Source organism: Myiozetetes cayanensis, unplaced genomic scaffold (genome assembly GCF_022539395.1).
Source record: "Myiozetetes cayanensis isolate MyiCay16 unplaced genomic scaffold, myiCay2020 scf1, whole genome shotgun sequence".
NCBI lineage: Eukaryota > Metazoa > Chordata > Aves > Passeriformes > Tyrannidae > Myiozetetes > Myiozetetes cayanensis.
Window position 1 is genome coordinate 90570773 of NW_026086604.1, and position 18792 is coordinate 90589564.

Sequence of the window (18792 nt, forward strand, 5' to 3'; positions counted from 1 at the left end):
GAGAAGCGAAACTTTTGAATCATGTCTTAACCCTTTGAACCTAAATTACTTCCAGGGACACCTAGACCTCAGGAAGGAGTGATAAAAATGCATATGGATAAACAATTCCATTAAATTTACTTTTAATATAGCTTTAAATAATATATTTATTTCTTCACTGTATTTATACACACACACTTTGTTTACATAAATTACGCTATTAAGAGTTTAATGTTTAACTTATTATTTCTCACTGATTTATGGTAGAGGACTATACCCCAAAATTGATAATTTTGGGCATATATAACAAAAAATTATATACTTTGCCAAAAGTCACTCTATAAGTATACTCAGAGGGATGACATTCCTGCATCACTGATTTGGAGCATACGTGATAAGGAAATAAAAAACACCCGAAAATTCTTTTCCAAATGCTGCTGAAGGTATGTCATTGACCTAGCCGGATATTTTTAGAACACAAGTCAGCTAAACTTCAAAGTCTGCTTTCCTGGGATATAAGAATGAATTGAACACACAGAGTCTTTTCATCCTCTTTCAAACTCATTAATCTTATTACCAAATATAGCACTTCTTAAAAAATAATATTTCAATGCTGAATTCAAAGATAAATCATCCATTAAAGAGACACGCAAATACACACTGAGAAATCAGGATTATTTTAGTATCTAAAGCAGAAAACTCCACTATGTTCTCATGCAGTAAACTGCTAAACAAAATGTGAACAGTCTGCCAAGGTACACAGTGCAGACAGGAGCTGCACACTCTGTAATTCTGTGCTGCTTGTAAACCTAAGTTGAAATTCTTTTTTAAATTAAGAAAACAACCAATTGAAAAATTACATTTTCATATTCATCCATGCTTCCCATAATGAGTAATACAACAGCTGCTTCTTAGACTGACATCTCCCTCATAGCACAGTCCTCATGGAAAATCTATAAAAGAAGGGACAAGTCCTCTGTGCACTTAACATGGAGGTGGACACACATGGCTTTCACACACTACAGTGCCATGGAGGGTCTAAACTCCACCTCTGCACCTTTGCCTCTTGCTCTCTTGGTATTTTGAAGGTCCAGGGCCAGCCACAAGGACCAGAGGGAGATCTGGACTGTCACCACCCAACAGATTGAGCACAACAATGGGAACACACAGTGACAAATCAGAGATACCTCCCCTTTTGCAGCCCAGCCACTGAGCAGAAGGCACAGAGCCTGTCAGCATTGCACTAAAGGACTTGTACAAAACCAGTCCCTGCTCCACGTGGGATTCATATCTAGTAAAACAGTCTTCCATATGCAGCGTTCCATTCTGCTCAGAGGAGCAAGGGAGAGAAGTTTTCCCCCACAACAGAAATCCCTCTCTCATTCTAATGAGGAAGGTAACCCACCCACCTGGCAGAAGAGCTGTGTGAAAATGTTTTTATTTGGCTTCCAAGGGCATTAGCGCTGCAGGTCAGAGTTGAGACTCATGATTTGAGGGGACAGTGGTAGCACAATGCTTCCATGCAGCGATCTGTGTATTTCCTATTCCAGGCCAGTAGAAATCTCTGATGCTTTGCATCATGCAGCACATTGCAGTGGGGCAAGAGGAGACATTTTAAAATGATTGATAGCTACTAAGTAGGGTGGATTTTCAGGTGAGTAAAGCTGTATTTCATCATGGCTGTGCTGCAGTTCCGCGATAAACCCCAGCAAGGTGGGGCTCCTCCTGGCCCATCACTGCTCCATGCTGCTGGAGCCAAGAGGGTCATTCGCAGGGGCAGCACCTACACCTGCACACACGCTCTCCCAGCCTGGCCACACTGCTGACCCCAGAGCACGTGCACCCCCCTTACTGGTGTGGGCTTAAGGTGAAAATCACCAGATACAGAAGTGCCCACCATCAGCGCCCATGAGACCAGGGCCCTGGGACAAACACAGCATGTAACCAGATGCAGTGAAGCGTCGTCAGACCCGGAAGAGCATGAGGAGACTCTTCTCCATGGACAACATCATCTTTGTATCACCTTGGCTGAATGGAAGCACAAGTTTTTGAAAGCTTAGAAAGAAAAACTGCAGTCTGTCAAAATTTCATTGTTTGGTAACTGAGTCATCCTAACACTGTGGCACCACAAACAAGCTGCAACAGTAAACGTTTGCTGTTCCTGGTTTCTTTGGTGTTCCCATACTCATAAATCATGGCATGAAATACCTCAAAAAAGAAGCTATCGCTATTCGTTCTTCCTCTCCTAAATTAATAGCTTACAGATAACTATAGGTCTTTACTGTTTGACTCTTTTAGCATTGAGCAACAGATCTCTTTTCTTGCATCAAAACCTGTTTTCTGTCAAAAAAAGGGAAAACTGGCATCGTTAGATGAAGGGGTATAATCTGTAAAATTCTTTACTGAACTTAGAAAAAAACACAGTAGTAAAAAATGACACCTAGCACCAGTCACTCTGCAAACAGAAGAAAGCAAATAAATTTCAATCTTCTGTTTGTTTTTTACCAAGCACACCTCTGCTGACCTTGTTTCTTAGAGCACAGCTTAACCTCCTAGCAGTTTGGTGGAGATTTGTTCTGGTTATCACAAACTTTCAGACCTAACTTCCTCATCAGTGAAAGAATCCAGGAAGGCAGCAGGTGCATGCAGGTTTGAGGGACAATAAAAGGTGTTGGTGGGGGAGGGCAACGTTTTCTGCCTGTTAGGGGTCAGTTTAACTAGGAGACTATAAACAATTAGAAAACAGCACCACAGCCAAAAATCTATTGTGCTGTTAAGGATGTAGTGCAAACTTGCTCGCCCGTAAGACTGCTTGTGTGTGTGTCTGTGTGTTTTGCCTATCTCCATACACACATTTTGCAATTCCATCAGGCGCCTGGACTAGGCTAGGAGTGACTTCTGAGCCTGCCTTCCACAGTCCCGTTAGCCACAAAAACAGCGCCTGAACGTAAGGATTCCTTACAGGGCACCCCGGCCCGGCCGTTCCCAGAGGTGGGCCAGCACCCGAGCTCCTGAAGCATTCCAGACTGCCGCAGTCAGCCCAGCGCCGTGACTGACAGCATCCAGCAGCATCCAGCAGCGACTTCTTGCGAGAGCAGGAAAAGCGCCAGGCATTGCCGGGAAAAATGAAGGGCTTCCAGGGTGACAGCAGCCAGACAGCCAGCCCGCCCGTCCGGCAGAGCGGCACGGCTCGACCCGACCCCCGCCCGACCCCGCTCCCTCCGCGGCGGACGGTGTCTCCGCGCTGCTCCCGAGGCCCTCGGGCAGACGCGCGGGGTGACAGCGATGGACCTCCCGCCTCTGCCAGACAGGGTCCCCCCCGTTTCAGGACGGGCGTGGAATTCCCCCCCGGTCCCGCCGCTCCCCGGCGCGGCGCGGCGCGGCTCGCAGGCTCACCTGGTCCAGCGGGATGCCCAGCAGGGCGCTCAGCGGGTGCAGCAAGGTGGAGCCGGTGGTGCGGTGCGGGGCGCCGGGCGGCTCGGCCATGCCGCATCCCCGCACGGCCCCGGACCCCGCGCCCACCTGCGCGTCCCTCCCGTCCCGCCGCGCCCGCTCCGCGCAGCCCCGGCCGCCGCCTCGCCCGCTCCGCACCGCGCCGCGCCGGGGCCCGGGGGCGCTCCGCGGGGCGGGGCCGCCGCCGACGGCCGGGGCGGGCCGAGGCGGGCTCCCGTGGGCGGGGAGCCCTCGCCATCCCCGGGGCTCCATCTGTCGCCTCCCGTCGCCCGTGGCGCGGCAGGGCATCCAGGCGCGGCGGCCCCGGGGTTGCCGTGGGCCCCGCGGGCTCGGTTCGGCACGGTGCGCGCCGGCAGCCGCTGCCGCCGGGAGTTTCCCCGGTCCCAGGTTCTTGCCAAAAGCACAAACTTGCCCGGTACCCGCAGGGCCAAGGCGCCGGTTCACAGCTGTCTCAAGCAGAGGAGAGCTGGGGTGTCACAGCCAAAACAGTCCTAGGAAGAACTTTTTTTGCCTTTTTTTTTTTTTTTAATAATTATAATTATTCCTTATTTATTTATTTATTTAATGCAGAGACTTTTTTTTTTTCAGTCATTGCTCTTAGAAACACTAGCGTTTTTAGTGGAGAAATACTCAGCATCCAGATACAGTGGTTTGCGTTTGCTGGAGACTAAGATGCGTGTGATTCGGGGAAATAGTGACTTTTCCTTCACAAAGCGAAAAAAACAGGAAAAGGAGTAGTGAGCTTTTAAGTTATATGTTTATCTTGTAAGTGAAATACGGCCACCATTAAATAGGTGCTTCTGCCAAGATCATCTTATCTGCAGAAGGAGTGTTCTTACCCTTGCCCCGGACAATGTAGTATTGTGTTGCAAGGAGAGCTCAGCAACGCTGCACAGCTTTCTGTTCAGCTCGCCCTGCTGGCATGCTCAGAACCTGGAATACACCAAAGGGTCCTTGCAGGCTCAGTTACAGGCTCTTCAATAGGCTCTGTCATTTTCTCTTCTTCAACTAATTGCCAACTGTGGTAGCTGAAACTGTAGTAGTGGCTTAAAATGGTATCATGCCATGCTCAAAGTGCCCTGCTTACACTGTACAAGGGAGTGCTGTGCTGGAAAACCCAGCCAAAAACTCTTAAGTAGGGAAGGAGATTTATAGAAGCAACATTCTCTCAATAGTATCGTTTTAGTGGTGCCAGTTTGAATATATGTGAAAATATATACATACACACAAGCACACACATACTTTAAGTAGGGAAAGTGGTTTGGAAGAACTGGATAGCCACGCATAAGAGTTGTTAACGTTTTCCATTATAAGTCACTCTTTCCAGTTGTTTAAAATTTGCCAGCCTGAAATTATCTCGATGGAACTTTCCAAGGTCTATGTCCACCACAAGTGAGCTGCTTATTGAGCTTGGGCTAAAAACATTGACCTGCTTTTGGGAACAGAATAAAAGTGATTTATTACACACATCACAATACAGATATTCTCAAAGGTTTTTTTCACTGTGAAAATCTAGTACCTCTGGGATGATGACTTCAAGTTTAGACACAGTGGTTTTCCTGAAATCAAGGAAATGCCTTTCATTGTCTTTGTGAAACTACCCAAGAGTCATCAACTGCCAAAGTTGTGGGGAATAAGCCATGTAGAGACTCAGGGGATCAGCATGTAATATTTCTGAAGACAGTAAGCATTCTTCTGCCCTTCATGTTTCCTCCATGTGACTGGACTCCATCTATATCTGCCACTACAAGAGGACAGTGGGGTATCACACAGCTCCAGGCACAGGAACTGAGAAGAGCATGCCTGACTCTCTATATTCAGTACTCGGCCATCTGGGCTTTGTGCGGTGGTGAAAACAGCTGCTCCGGAAAACAGCTGGAAGGAGAAAAAGACAGCTGGAGAAAGCCAGGCGCAAGAGCACAAGAAGGAGGAAAATGGCAACTCTGAAGTGGGTTAGCACAAGAAGCTCGGTGAAGGGAACTAGAGGGAAGTTGGCTACAGATGCAGAGGAACAGAGCAATCCTTTTACTTTGTACTCTACCAGCTTCTAGAAATCAGGACCTACAAGACGGAAATTTTGTCTGGAATATCATGTTTAATAGCCACTCATAGGCCTATCTTACCTTTTCCAATATTTTTTAAATTGACTTATATTTTTGACCTCCACAATATCCCATGGGTTCTACTATTTAATTATGTGCTGTATGAAAAAGTACTTCCTTTGGTTTGTTTTAAAGCAGCTGCCTTGTAATTTCATTGAGTTCTTATGCTGTGAGAAATAAGTGAGTAATCATTGCTTAATCACCTCCCCCAGTCTATTCATAACTTCATATACCCTGAGTTGCCTCTTGTCCTCACTGAAGAGTCTAGTTAATCTCTCTCTCATTGTATGGAAGTCATTGGTATCTTTGTTCTTCCTTTTCACCCTTTTCTGTTTCTATTTTTTGAAAGGAAGAGACTATAGTTTTGTGGTAACATAATGTTGTTCTGTATTCCTTTACCAAGAATTCCTAACATCATCCCCGTGACTTCAAAGTCTATTTTCTCAAAAGCAGTAGGTAATTTACAGCCTATTGTGTATGTATAATCAGGATTTGCTTTTTCCTGTTTACATTTATCAATATTAAATTTTAACAGTCTTTAAATTGCACGATGTACAACATGGTAAAATCTGTTGCAACTCTATAATGAAGTTTTGATTATACTGAATTATTTCATATCCCTGCTAACTTGGTCTTCCTGTGTCCTTTCCAAAGCCTTAATGTGTTCAACAGGACAGATTTCTTTGTATGGATTTTCAATGAGACACTTATTCACATCCTGTATTTATTTCTTTTTAAACAGCTAGCAGTCCAGGAGGGAGTATTTCCTATGATCCTGTGATTATTGTGTTTCTTTGGGTGAGAAATCTTAGCCTTTCTTGTATCTGTAAATACAAATATACTTTCTCAACAGGATCGCCCTTAGTGTTTGGAGAACTCTAATAGATTAGGGATGTATAACTTCTGTGCAATGGCTATAGTTTCCCCATTATATCATAGTTTCCTGTGTGTCTTCAGTGCTTAAAAGACTTACGGATATCAATAAGAGTAATTAAAAAGCTTAAACTAAATTCTAGTAGAGTCTAATATTATCATTTTCTTTCATGGGAACATGAAATCCCTATGAGTGTTTTTCAGCTTTTAAAATGTTTCCCTCTCTGTTTTCATGTAAGAAAGACAGGATATATTTCTTCAGAAGAACAAATTAGACTTTTTGGATAGAGAAATATGGCCATTTTATAATTCACCTTACACCACTGACAACATGAATTTTGTATCACGTTCTTTTATTAAGACAAACTAATTTACAGCTAACAAATAATTCTGATTTTAAAGAAGAAATTAAACAAGAAATTTGGTCTTGCTAACAGTTTTTCTGTCTGGATCTGCTGTGTGTGATGGCTTAGCTCAGTTTCACTTGAGAAATACATTATTTTGCTAAGCTTATATAATGTTATTTTATTAAGCTTATACATAACACTTCTGTGGGCTTTTTAATACTTATTTTCTTGTTTTGGTTTTATTTTTTTTTTAATAACTTGCTAACAAAGAGAACTAGCATACAGATGTTCCTGTGTTTTCTTTCATATAAAGGCTTGTTTGATGTTAATTTTATGTTTGGGTGACTGAGCTTATAAACCTGGTAGTTTTGCAGCTGATAGGATTCTCCCATAACTAAAACTTTGAAAAAAAAACCAAAAAGACTTGGTAGGTTTCATATTGCAACTGTGAAAGAAAACATGCTGACTATGTAGCTGTTACACACTTATAAATCTAAGACTAACAGCACAGTTAAACTTGCCACGGGTTTTTATGTCGTCATTCAGGTTAGCACTGGTTTATTGATATAAATGTACTGTTCAGGTGATACTCAGCCAATAACAGGAGTTTTATGTGTTCACTGGCAATTCTTGAGAAAGGTGTTTCCCTGCTGAAATTCCTCATTTCAGCAAAGCATTAAAACATATGCTTAAACCCCATAGGACCACAGCTGTCATTAAATTTTATCTAATCCTTTGGTGCCTTGTCAAATCAGAGCCAAAATAAGCTCAGTTTATGGAAACAAATGGGTGAAAATATGGCAAATATAATCCCTGCTCAGTCTTATCGAAAGTAAAGTGAAATAAACCTGTGTTCAGAAGAATAAAGAGTAAATGTGAGTATTCTGATTACTTGAAAAGACAGGGAAAGTATTGTTGCCTGGGTATTTTGATTCATTACCCTGAAGGTATATTAAAACAACTGCTGTATAATAAATATAAGTACAAAATGAAGTATCTCGAGGAAGGGTGTATTTATTAAGTAGTTACAGTCAGAATGATTGAATGAGATGCACTCAATGATGTTTTGTTTTGAGTAACTGATATCCTTCAATGTAAGTTTTAATCAAAAGAAGTGCTGTGGACATGGCAATAGACGGTGAAGCCATCTCCTATCTGTATATTATTGTGCCAGTGCCTATTTACATGCACTAAATTATAAATGTGTGGACGCTGTAACCGAAGGCACTTGCTGTGTGCTCACACATACTGCACACATAAGTCATGTACATATTAACAATTTAATCTTCTTGTATTGTTAGTGATGGAGAAAATGTTATTGGTTGTAGCTGAAATCTGCCATAATTATACAAGAAAATATATCTAAATGTGATAATAATCTCATGAAAAGGGTGACATATCTTCTTATGCTATGGGTACAATTTGGTGCTTTGCTGAACCAAACTCAGAATTCTTGAAGCCTTGAAGTAAAATGGAAACAGCAGCTTAAAACTGACTGGGAGCTACAGGGACCATAAGGAAGTGGACAGGATTTGGAAAATTCGAGAAAGTCTTTACTAGAACAAGTTTTTACCACAAGTCTTTACTACAACATGTAATATGAAAACATTGAAAGGTCTTTAGTATTAATTACAGTGCAGGGAACATCTGATCTAAACAAAGGGGTATTTTGAAAAAGTAGGCAGACTTCCAACAACCTCTGTGGTTACTAGGAATGCCCTTAGATGTTCATATTTTTCTTGCAGTCACCTACATCTGTGCTCTAACATTTGCAATTTTATAAATTAATCCCTACTTCCATTCAACTTTTCCCTTGTCCTCAGTGGGACAGGAATTTAATTAAAAATGCACGTTTTCTTAGTTGAGAACTTCTACTCTTTAATCCTAAAAACATTTCAAAAATCTCTTCTTTGGAATAAACTAAAAGTAAACTAATTCTCTATAAAACAGTTCACTGTTCAGTATATCAAGAACATTTAGTTTCATTATTAAGGTTCATAGATTTTCAAAGGCACAAGTTTTATGCATACTATTTGTGCTCTGAACTCTCTGAGTAGTGTTAACAACCTGGATCCCAGCTTTTGTACCAGTACTGATATGCATGTGCAGCAGGACAAGCTCCTAATCCAAAACTCCTCTGTAGAATAATTTTTGAAGTAATTTACTTTTTCCAAACTCATAAATAAAATATGAGAAAGTTTTTCTAAGGTTAAATTCCTGTCCTGAACACACAAGTTACAGCCTCAACACTGGTAATTTCCAGGAAGGTGGTTCTGCTATGTTCTGGGCTTCCAGGTGTGCTAAAAAAGCCCCATCCAGATGCACTTATAGTACAGTCAGTTGCCTGTGCTATGCTCTGGAAGATGGATAATTCCTCTCTGATGCAGAACTGTCCACCTACCACCAAAACTGTGGTGATGATTTCCTCCCTTTCAACTACTGCCTGGCAACTCTTTCCCAGGGAAAGCCTTTCCTCTGTCACTAGGGGGCAGAGTTTGCTGTACGCGTCTTATCAATATGTATCTCTCAATAAACCTTAACTAAAAACTAAAGTATATGCCTCTCTCTAAATATGCTGTGGGGAAACCAAGATGAGGGAGCCAGGCTCTTCTCCAGAGTGCCCACTGAGAGCACCAGAGGCAACAGGCACAAATTAGAAGATAGGGAGAGAAAGTAAAACACAGAGAAAGAAAAGGCCCTTTCTTTTTGGTGGGCATCAGGCACGGAAGCCCAGGTGTTGCAGGGCCTCAGCCATTGACAGGAAATCAGCACCTACAACAACAGACCCAGAAAGCACTGATAAACCCCCAAAGGCAGGAATAAACATGAGTTGGTTCCCCTTTCTCTGGGAAACATGGTTAACAAGGAACCTTTCATGGTCCAGAAGAGAGAGATAGTGGTGGCGTTGGTGACAGGCTGGCTCTGATGCCTCATGCCCATGGGGAGTAATGCCCCTGGGGACCCATGCACATGGAGTCACACGGAGTGACCCAGTGCCACAGCACAGTGCTCGGTGGGGGGCCCCTGGGGAGCTGCTGTGGAGTTCTTTCCAAATCCTGTGTAGCAGTATCCCTGGCGATCCCTTGCCAGCAAGGTGAACTGACTTAGAGCAGTGTGGAGAGCTGGGAAAGATGGGCAGCAGAGCCTAGTATGCACCTGGCTTCTTCCTCTTCTGGGCCTTCCTGCCTTTTTTTTTTGTCCCATTCTTCTTCTTTCTTCCTCCTTTTCTTTGCTGGATGCCATTCCCTCTCCACTGCCCAGTACTCACTTCTCTTTCTTTTTCTTGGCTTTTTGTTGTCTTGTGAGGAGCCTGCAAACCTTTGCACCCCACAGCGGGATTAGATAGGGAAATCCAGGATCAACTGCAATCAGCTCTTGGTTTAACCAAAGCTGCCTCCCTTTGCCTTCTTTCCTCTGACAGCCTCTTTAGTTTTTCTGTGCATCCCAGGTAGCCTAACCATATTCTCTGGGCTGGCTGTAGATCAATTAAGTAAGGTACCTACAGCAGAAATTGTCAGTCAACAGGTGGCAAGGGACAGCCTGGAACAGGAAGGAATTGTTTAGCTTATTGCTGCCTTTGCTCTGCAGAGAAGATCCCTTGGGCTGGTTTGCATCGGCCCTTTCTTCCAGGGTCTCCCTTGGGAACACAGTGTTCACACATTGAGGGTGTGACCCTCAGTTCATTTTGGAGGGGCATGAGTCAGGGAGCCTGTGGTTCCCTTCAGGCCAAGAAAAGGTTTGCCCTCTTCATTCTGCCATGGTTTCCTCTACTCTCCCAAGACAGAGCTCTGCAGAGAGCCCTTTGATGCCATACCACCTTCTGTGGTGGGAGACTTTGCTTTGGAAAGCTGTCTTTCTGGAAGGATTTTTCAGGCATTTCCTTGGATTAAGCACATGCCCAAGGCATTCGAGAAACCACCCTCCAAGTTTGACTCATGATGCCTCATCCCACAGGGAAAAAAAAAAAAAAAGAACAACCACCCACCATCCACAAAGCCCATGAAGTAGAGCAAATACCGGGAAGAGGGACAACAGCTCCTTGGACTCCTCAGAACTATCCTCCTGCCCAAGACACATTGTCCCAGTGTTCATGGAGCTGCCATACTTCTGCTGCTTCTGATCCCATCTCCATCTCCCCCCCAAAGAGGTCATTGCAGTTGTCTGTCAGAAACTTCACCAGCCCCTTCACCTGCACACAAACACACATGTCTCAGCCCAGCTGCCAGAAAATCAGGTGTCAAGCAGCCTTTCCCATCCCTCCTAAGCCTTGTCTCTGTGCAGAAGGCTGTGGTCATGGAGCTGCTCTTCCAGACAGGCACCCCACCAACATTTGGTGGGGAGAGGGGGTCACCAGGGACCTCTAAGCAGCCAAGCTTGGAGGAGACAGGAAGGCTGCAGCCAGCTGCTCAATCCAGCCTACCTTCTTGGTCACCTCCAGCCTGGCCTCCAGCAGGAGCAGGTCCTTGTTGGCTGGGCTCAGCAGGTTTGGCCCCAGGCAGATGGCCAGGTTGCTGGAGCTCATCCTACTGGTGGAGGTGTCATGACCAGTGTCCTGAAGGAGGGCCAGCAGCTGCTTCGGGAGGAGGAGGTTGACTGCCAGAAACTTCTCAGCCACCCTGAGGGAACAGCAACACAAGATTCACTCATCAAGTCAGCCCCAGGGCTGGTCTGAGGCACGGGGCAGCCAGCAGCTCTGCTGCACAGTTGTGCAGATGCTCTCAACCAGCTGTCAGGGCTCCTGTGCTTGAGGAAGGAAGGAAGCCCAGCATTGCTTCCCAGTACTTGATTCCAGCCAAGCCCACTCGAGGGAAGGCTCCCTGTCCATGCCTTTTCCTCTGAGATGCCAGCCCACCCCAGCAAAGGCGAGTTGCCAGAATGAGTCAGTCCCATGGCAGGTGAGTGCCAGGCCCCTCCCAGTCCCTGCTCACCTGGCAGGCTGCGGTCCATGACTGTGCTTTCAGCTCCTCTACCTGTGCCTACCTGCTGCTCCTCTGCATGGCTCCCATCTACTCCTCACGGAGCTCAATGACAACAAGCTTACTGGGGGTCCTCTGTAGGAGCAAATCCAGAAAAGCCAAGGGCTCCCGGTGAGCCTTTGAAGATTCCAGGTGAGACACGAGCTCTTCCAGTGGCAGGTGAAAAGGGCTCACCCTGAGGAAGACGGCCAACAGCAGCACAGGTTGGCTTTGCAGGTTGACTGGTGCACCAGGGTCCAGTGTCTCCTTCAGCTCCTGAAGGCCTTGTCCTGTTGGCAGCTTGGTGGAAGATCCCTTCTGTTGCAGGTCCCTCTTGCTGCAGGATGTCCAGGACCTCCTGCAGGAGAGGCAGAAAGAGAGTTGCTTGGCTGAAGAAGCAAGAGGTGGCAGTGGCCAGAGCTCCCTTTAACGCTGCAAAGGAGCTGGGACCAAAACCGTGTTCTGGGGGTGAAGAGCCCAATCCCCTATCCCCCAACCTCCATGGGTTCACACAGCAACCCTGCAGAGCAGTCAGAGGGAGGGAGAGCCAGGGCCCCCTGTTCCCAGGCTGCCTTACCTGCATGGGCGGGGCAGCATGCCATCCTCCTCACAGAGGGCTGCCAAAGGCTGACCACAGAGAGCCCTGCTGCAGCCGGAGCCCACCTGGCCAGGGAACTGGGCAGTGGCCACAGGGCTCCGCTGCAGAACAAATGGCCAGGGCAACCCCTTCCTCCTCCTGCTGAGAAGGAGCACTCACCATTATCAAAAAGGAATTTTACCTGCTGAAGGAGTCTTCAGAGATCGTGGGACAATGATTTTTAATATTTTCAAATAATAGTGAATTAGAATCTGGATCTTTTGGTGCAAAAATAAAGACAATAGCAGGCAATGAATAGAGGTTTACATATACTTCATAGCTTGTGATTCATTCTACCAACATGAGGCCTTCTGTGTCTAGACTTGAGATAATTTTGCAATCTAGTTTCTTTTCCTGCTGCTCAGAGGGATCGCTTGACTTTAATAAAACCAGTGGTCATAAGGCAGGCACATGTAACTATAGCAGGGTTCTTTTTCCATTTACTAGTGAATTGAAAAGAAGATGGTTTATATTGGATCTTTTCTGAGCTCTACTACTCTTCATTAAGGAACATTTTGAGCTGTAGAAAACTGTGTAATACAGCTTGAAACTAAAAATGTGAAAGGGCATTTTATGATGTACAGAACGAGAAACTGCAAAAATTGAAGTTTAATAAGAACTTCTCATAGATAATTTGAAAAAAATAAAGGTTCATGGAAATATTTCAGAATCCAGACAGTGACTATTACATACGTGGAGATTTCAGTTCAACTACATTTCATGAAATCAAGAGAGGGGTTTTGTAAAGAAAACAGAAGATGTCTAGGAGTGTTAAAATAACAATGTTTGTATTCTTAAGAAAGGGTTTGCATAGCGGTTGTGTAATGGCAAATTACAGTGCATTAAGGTTTTTGATATTAACATTCCTTCAAAATTCCAGGTTTAAGTTTACTAGGAAACATCAGTGTATCCCGTATAACTCTTCTTACCTATGTCAAATGAAAATAAATTAATATAGAGTGACTTTTCAGCTTCTTTAAATTGTAGTTCATTGGTAGCATTGTATTTTAGTATCATCCCAGTCTTCACAGTGATAGTCCCTTAGAGTTTGTTCTCTGCTACCATCTAGAGGGGTAACTGTACAGCACAGAGAAAAATAACTTTTCTAGAAAGTTAGATAAACAGTTCCAATTTCTCTTTTTTTTTTTTTTTTTTCACCCACAAATCCTGTTTGCAATAAATATAATAGGTGTAGGAAAAAAAGATGTTGAAACCAGTTAGGACTTACAGTTAGCAGAAAATTATTTTATTGCTTTGAAAGCTCTAGGTGTACTAACTACAATTTTATATAAAGAAAAATTAAACTGGTAGAAGGAAACAAGCCCTTTGCACAGTAGTTAAAAGTCTCATGAAAAAGATTCAATTACATTGCAGCAATCATTCAGTACCAGTGAAGGAATTAGAGAGCCAAGATCTACACAGTTTTTTGTCCACTGCTGCTATCGAATAACACTTAGATAAATCCACTGCTCAGCATCATGTATAGCCTGAGTAAAATATCTAGTAACACTAGTTCTAACTGAACACTTTGTCCCTCAGTACACTGTCAAAGAGGTCTAATTGTGTACGCTACTCTTATAGGTGAGGATAATCACAATTTTTTCAAATAATGTCCAAAGGAAAAGATGAAATTAGGGATAAGTAGGGTTTGAAGCTGATGAGTTTCATTTAAGATGACCAATATATTAATTCTGTAACTGCAAGAAATTCTGGATTGTGAAGATTTTCTAATATATTTGTTCATAGAAATTACATTTTTCTACCTGATATTGGTACTTCATTACTCTGAGTGAACACCTGTAGAGATGTGGTTAACACACGCTCAGCTAAAATCTCATCCACTCTCTCACCATCTCTTCTTGTGATTACTGAAACTTTTTTTCCTGCAGAATTAGCAAATTTACATTTTTCTGACCAGAATGTGACTGCAAAGTCTATTTCCCAACTTCTCCTTTTTGAACATGTCACTCTTATTTTTGCCTATTCTGTTTTGCTCTGTCTTGTGTCACTCTTCCTTTTCTAGGTTCCCATTGTCTATTCATCCACCCTAAGACAAGCGTTAGCCCTTATGTTAGATTTTCAAACGAGCACTCTTGGGTTTTCTTCTGAACTTGCTGTTTTACAATTAGGAGTTGACCCCAATAACCATGCAAGATTAATATACTATACTCTTTTTAATTACTTCTTAAAACTTCTTTTTTTTTCTTATTGTTTAAAGGGGGAGGGGGAAATGCTTTCCTAATGAAAGCTTGTCAACAGAGAGTTGTTATGCTGAGATCACAGCACAGTCACTGATTAGTGCTGTCTTATTGTTTCCTTGGCCTTCTATGCCAGCTGGTCTATATCCAGCTTTGAATCCTGCCTCCTACTTAGATCATTAGCCCCTTCAGCCGGAGCCGCCTGCTTTATTCTGGGCTTGTGTAACAACCAGCAAAATAGGGTCTTCCTCCATGAATGCAGCTGCTTGGCACAGTGATAACAAATGTAATAAACATATTGCTGCTGTGATTATTATTATGCACGTAATATTTATATGCATGGGGGAAACGGACTGGATTCAACACCCAGTAAACTCCTACCAGAAAGAACATGACCCAGTTAACAATGAAACCCTTAGGTGTATTTTCATCACTGGCAAAGGCAGGACCCCTGCTGACCGATCAGTAAAACATTGATGATGTTTGTTTTAAAGGCAGCCACTTAACAGACCCTCTTGGATGGATCAGTCTGTGTTGCTGCCTCAAGCCAGCATCATCAAAGAAAGATTGTGGATACTGTAAGGAAGAGAAACTGAGACCTTCACATTCAAAGTCTCCTGTCTGTCGATCACATCCGACAGAAGAAATTTTATAAACTTACAGTGGATGTTGGCATACCTTCTTGGCTGTCACAAGACCTGGTTAAGGAAAGAGACCTGCTGCGACTCAGTTAAGGAAAACAATTTAGATGAAGTTGACCAGTGTCTTCTTTGTCAATTGCTCAGAGAGAGCACCATGCCTACAGCATTAAGTGACCATATGTGAACAAATTACAGGTTTCTTAGCAGTTCCAGAAAATAAAAAGTAATCATCTGCCTTACTATAAGTCTGGGCATCCAAATAAGTGTTCAGCTTTATTAGTGGTCCAAATTGCACAGCATGCATTTCCTGCAAGGCTAAGATGATGCATAGAAAACTGGGCCTCCAAGCACCATTGGAATGGTGCAACAGAAGGGTACAAAAAGATCCTGAGCTTGATGTTATATGGATAATGTGATTGCATCTGTTAAAAAGATGTTTGAATACTTACTACCCTGTCTACCTCGATCCTACTATTCAGCTCCTCTTTCAAAAGTCAGCTCCCCTACCAGTAGCAACAAGCCTTCTGCCCAAGCTGGCAGAAATGTCACGAGCTTACCTTTGCTGAATGTTTTTCACTGCATATTTTACAGGCTCATCTAAGAAATGGAATGATTGGCAGTGATGAAATCTGCTAGATTAAGTCAAATGTTACTGAGTTTCAGCAACTGTTATCTTGTTCAAGGGATGATTCTGTTAAATACTTTTGGAGATTTGAAAGTCCGGTGTGAAAGAAGTGATGGAAATGACTAATGTAGCTGAAAGGTTCACTCACACATTGCTGCTAGAGATTCACTGGCTATAAGGCCAGAAGTAGCCCTGATGGTCACAAAGTCTGAGCAAGCTTAATTTTAGAAGGATTCAGCTTTCCTTTCGTCTTCCTACTTTAGTTTTCTTTCCACTAAATCAGTTTTAGACTTCATTTGGAGAATATGTACTACATGTAGAGATTGAGTATCAAAAAATATGGCTATAAGATGCTTCCTTCAAGCTTGAAGTGAAATTTTGCTTAGTTTCTCAGTTTGCTTTGCACATTTTCCATATATCTGCATCAATGAGAAGCTGTTGAGTTTCACTACAAAAAACCTCTACCTGACTTTGCACTGCAGAAGTGGCCAAGGCATCATGGACACCTGAACTGTCATTCACTACACATAGTAATGTAGCTTGTCTCAGAAAATTAAGAGGTTCAGGGGTTAAAGACTGGGGGAAAAAAATCCATCTGATGACGTAAAATAAGCTTTTTGTAACAATTATTTCTTTTCCAGACTGAAGCCAAACTTTAAAAAAGGTAGATTCTCTAGCTTTTAAAATTGCTGGGGATAGAAAACAGTTATATTCCTATCAAAGTTATTTTAATGGATAATTGCCCTGAAGGACAGACAGAGAGGTAAAAAATGAATACTTAATGTAGAGGAAGGGCTGATTCTCCTGTCATGAACAGGTAAAATAGAAGTTATAACTTTGTAATATTTGTAACCACAAACCTGATTATCTTAAAATCACAAACCAACTCTGTTATTAACTCCTATTAAAAAGGAAATTCCATATTAAGAATGCCAACCTACAAATTAAAAATACCTTCCAGGACCTTCCCAGCATAATTTTTTCACCTGGGCAGTACCTAGTGTTAACAGAAGGGTGCTGAAGCTGATGATCTGTAGCACTGGACAAGAAGACAGCTAGTCCTGACAACCTGCTCATTTTTTAGGTTGCAGTCCCCTGAAAAATGATAACTTTCAGAACCTTTTTCCATGGTTTTCTTCAGCATCATTTCTGAGGTGCAATTAGACCTCAGTTAAATGTGTGACTAATGAGGGTGTGCGGTTTCCAGTTGGTTCCATAGGCATACTTTCTTTCCTCTGTCCCACTGTTAGAATCCCTGGTCTGGTGCAGGCCTTCTTTATATGAGGTCATTGCTTCTGTCACTACACGGGCAAAACAGCTTCTTCTGAAGTGGATGACCCAATTACTGTGGTAACAGATGGGCCAGTGTACAATGCACTTGCCAGCTGACTGCTTGCAAACATGTTTCTGAACGGATATCATCGTAATTCACTGCACAGGAACTGACAAATTGCATTCTACGTGAGAGAGTATGATATGGATCTGCTGCAGTGACAGCCTCCTATACAGTTAATGAAAGGTCTCCTTTTCCATCCCTTGCACAGCCAATGCTGACAATGAGGGTGATCGCCATTACATAGTTATTGAACTCCTGTAGTTTCCATCGACGTTTGCAGCTTGCCTGAGTTATCCCCATAAGGAAGCATTTAGGCTTCTGATTTAACCCGAATTTATCTTCTCTAACTAGGCTGCAGGTAACGTCTTACAGATTGCTGCTGAGTGCCACTGTGGGCAACACATTCTAGTTATGTGGGGATTTTAAATGTCACTACTGATTTTAGGGGATTGGCCTGAAATTTTTAAAGAGAGCCTCCTGACCTCTTGAAACCAAGCAATGCAATGATTTTTGTTTAAATTCAAACCACAGAGGACTGCAGTTTTCATCTGTCATGTACACGGAGGGTTGCAGCCATTTGTTTGTCTTGAAAAAGAGAAAGAGTGGTGTCAGCTCTGCTGTTCCACTGTGTCTACCAGTGAGAAGCATCTTCTTCACACCCAGACTGAAATTAAGAGGTAGTGGGACCGTATCTGAAACAAAGCAATACTCAGGACTTCAGTCCTAAATTCCCATGCCATGCAGGCAAAGCCCTCTCTTCAGCCACCGCAGAGGAGCTTATTCAGTGACTGTGCTGTCATGGCCCGACTCTTCCCCACAAGGCACCCTGACTCCTGTGACATCCAGAAGAAAACAATAGAGTGTAACAGAGAATTAAGATTGCTGAAAGTATATTAAGTCTGAGCAATCCTCGCTCCCACTTTCCGTTGGATTTGCCAACTTTTTCATGTGTTCCCACACTGTAGATTTGACTCTGGGGGAAGGAAGGTAAAGCAAGGCTATTTATCCTCATCACATTAGCAAACCACAGCTTTGCACATTTTTCCTCCTGCAAGATTTTTCTGGTCATAGGAGCGGCAGGGCAGGTTGGTAACAGCATCCCACAGTTTTACGTTAGACTTTTGGAAGATTAAAACTCGTCCGTGCTGTACAGAATGGTAAAACATGCCCTAATATTGCAACTCCCATTCTAATTTGCCCCTGCCTAATTCAGCTCAGGTTGGGTGTGCAGATAATTAAGAGTTGACTGCTTGCTCACACTGTTCCTTTGGTTTCTCACACATGCTGGCATCATGAAATAGAAAAAAAACTATCCCAAAGTCTAAATTTGTTGCTTCAAGATCCCCGTAGATACAGCATTCATCTTCATTTTTGAATATGGCAATGAGTGCAAAACACATAGATTATTCTAATATTCCCAAGGGACGTAACAGAAAGAAAACAAAATTAAAACCACTAAGTTATTAAAATATTTTTGTGGTTACAGCTCACTAAGGATTTTGAAACAAGCTGTGGATCCAAAAATCACACTGTTCCTAAAAGTGTGGTCCTTTCAGTAGATGCTCTCTGTTGCATAACATACTCATTGCCACCTGCAAAATGCAATAGTTTTTCTGTCAGAGAAACAAACCATCCTTTACCTCTGC

The 18792-nt window shown here is 43.1% G+C and overlaps 1 protein-coding gene across 1 annotated transcript in view; it reads right to left on the minus strand.

Annotated features, from left to right (window-relative positions):
- Positions 1–3518, minus strand: part of MBOAT1 (membrane bound O-acyltransferase domain containing 1) — a 56585-nt gene extending 53067 nt beyond the window's left edge. Inside the window, exon 1 of the mRNA XM_050320907.1 lies at positions 3376–3518. Coding sequence (XP_050176864.1) covers positions 3376–3465 — 90 coding nt within the window. The 5' untranslated portion in view covers positions 3466–3518. The remainder of the gene's footprint in view (positions 1–3375) is intronic.
- Positions 3519–18792: the final 15274 nt, after the last annotated feature.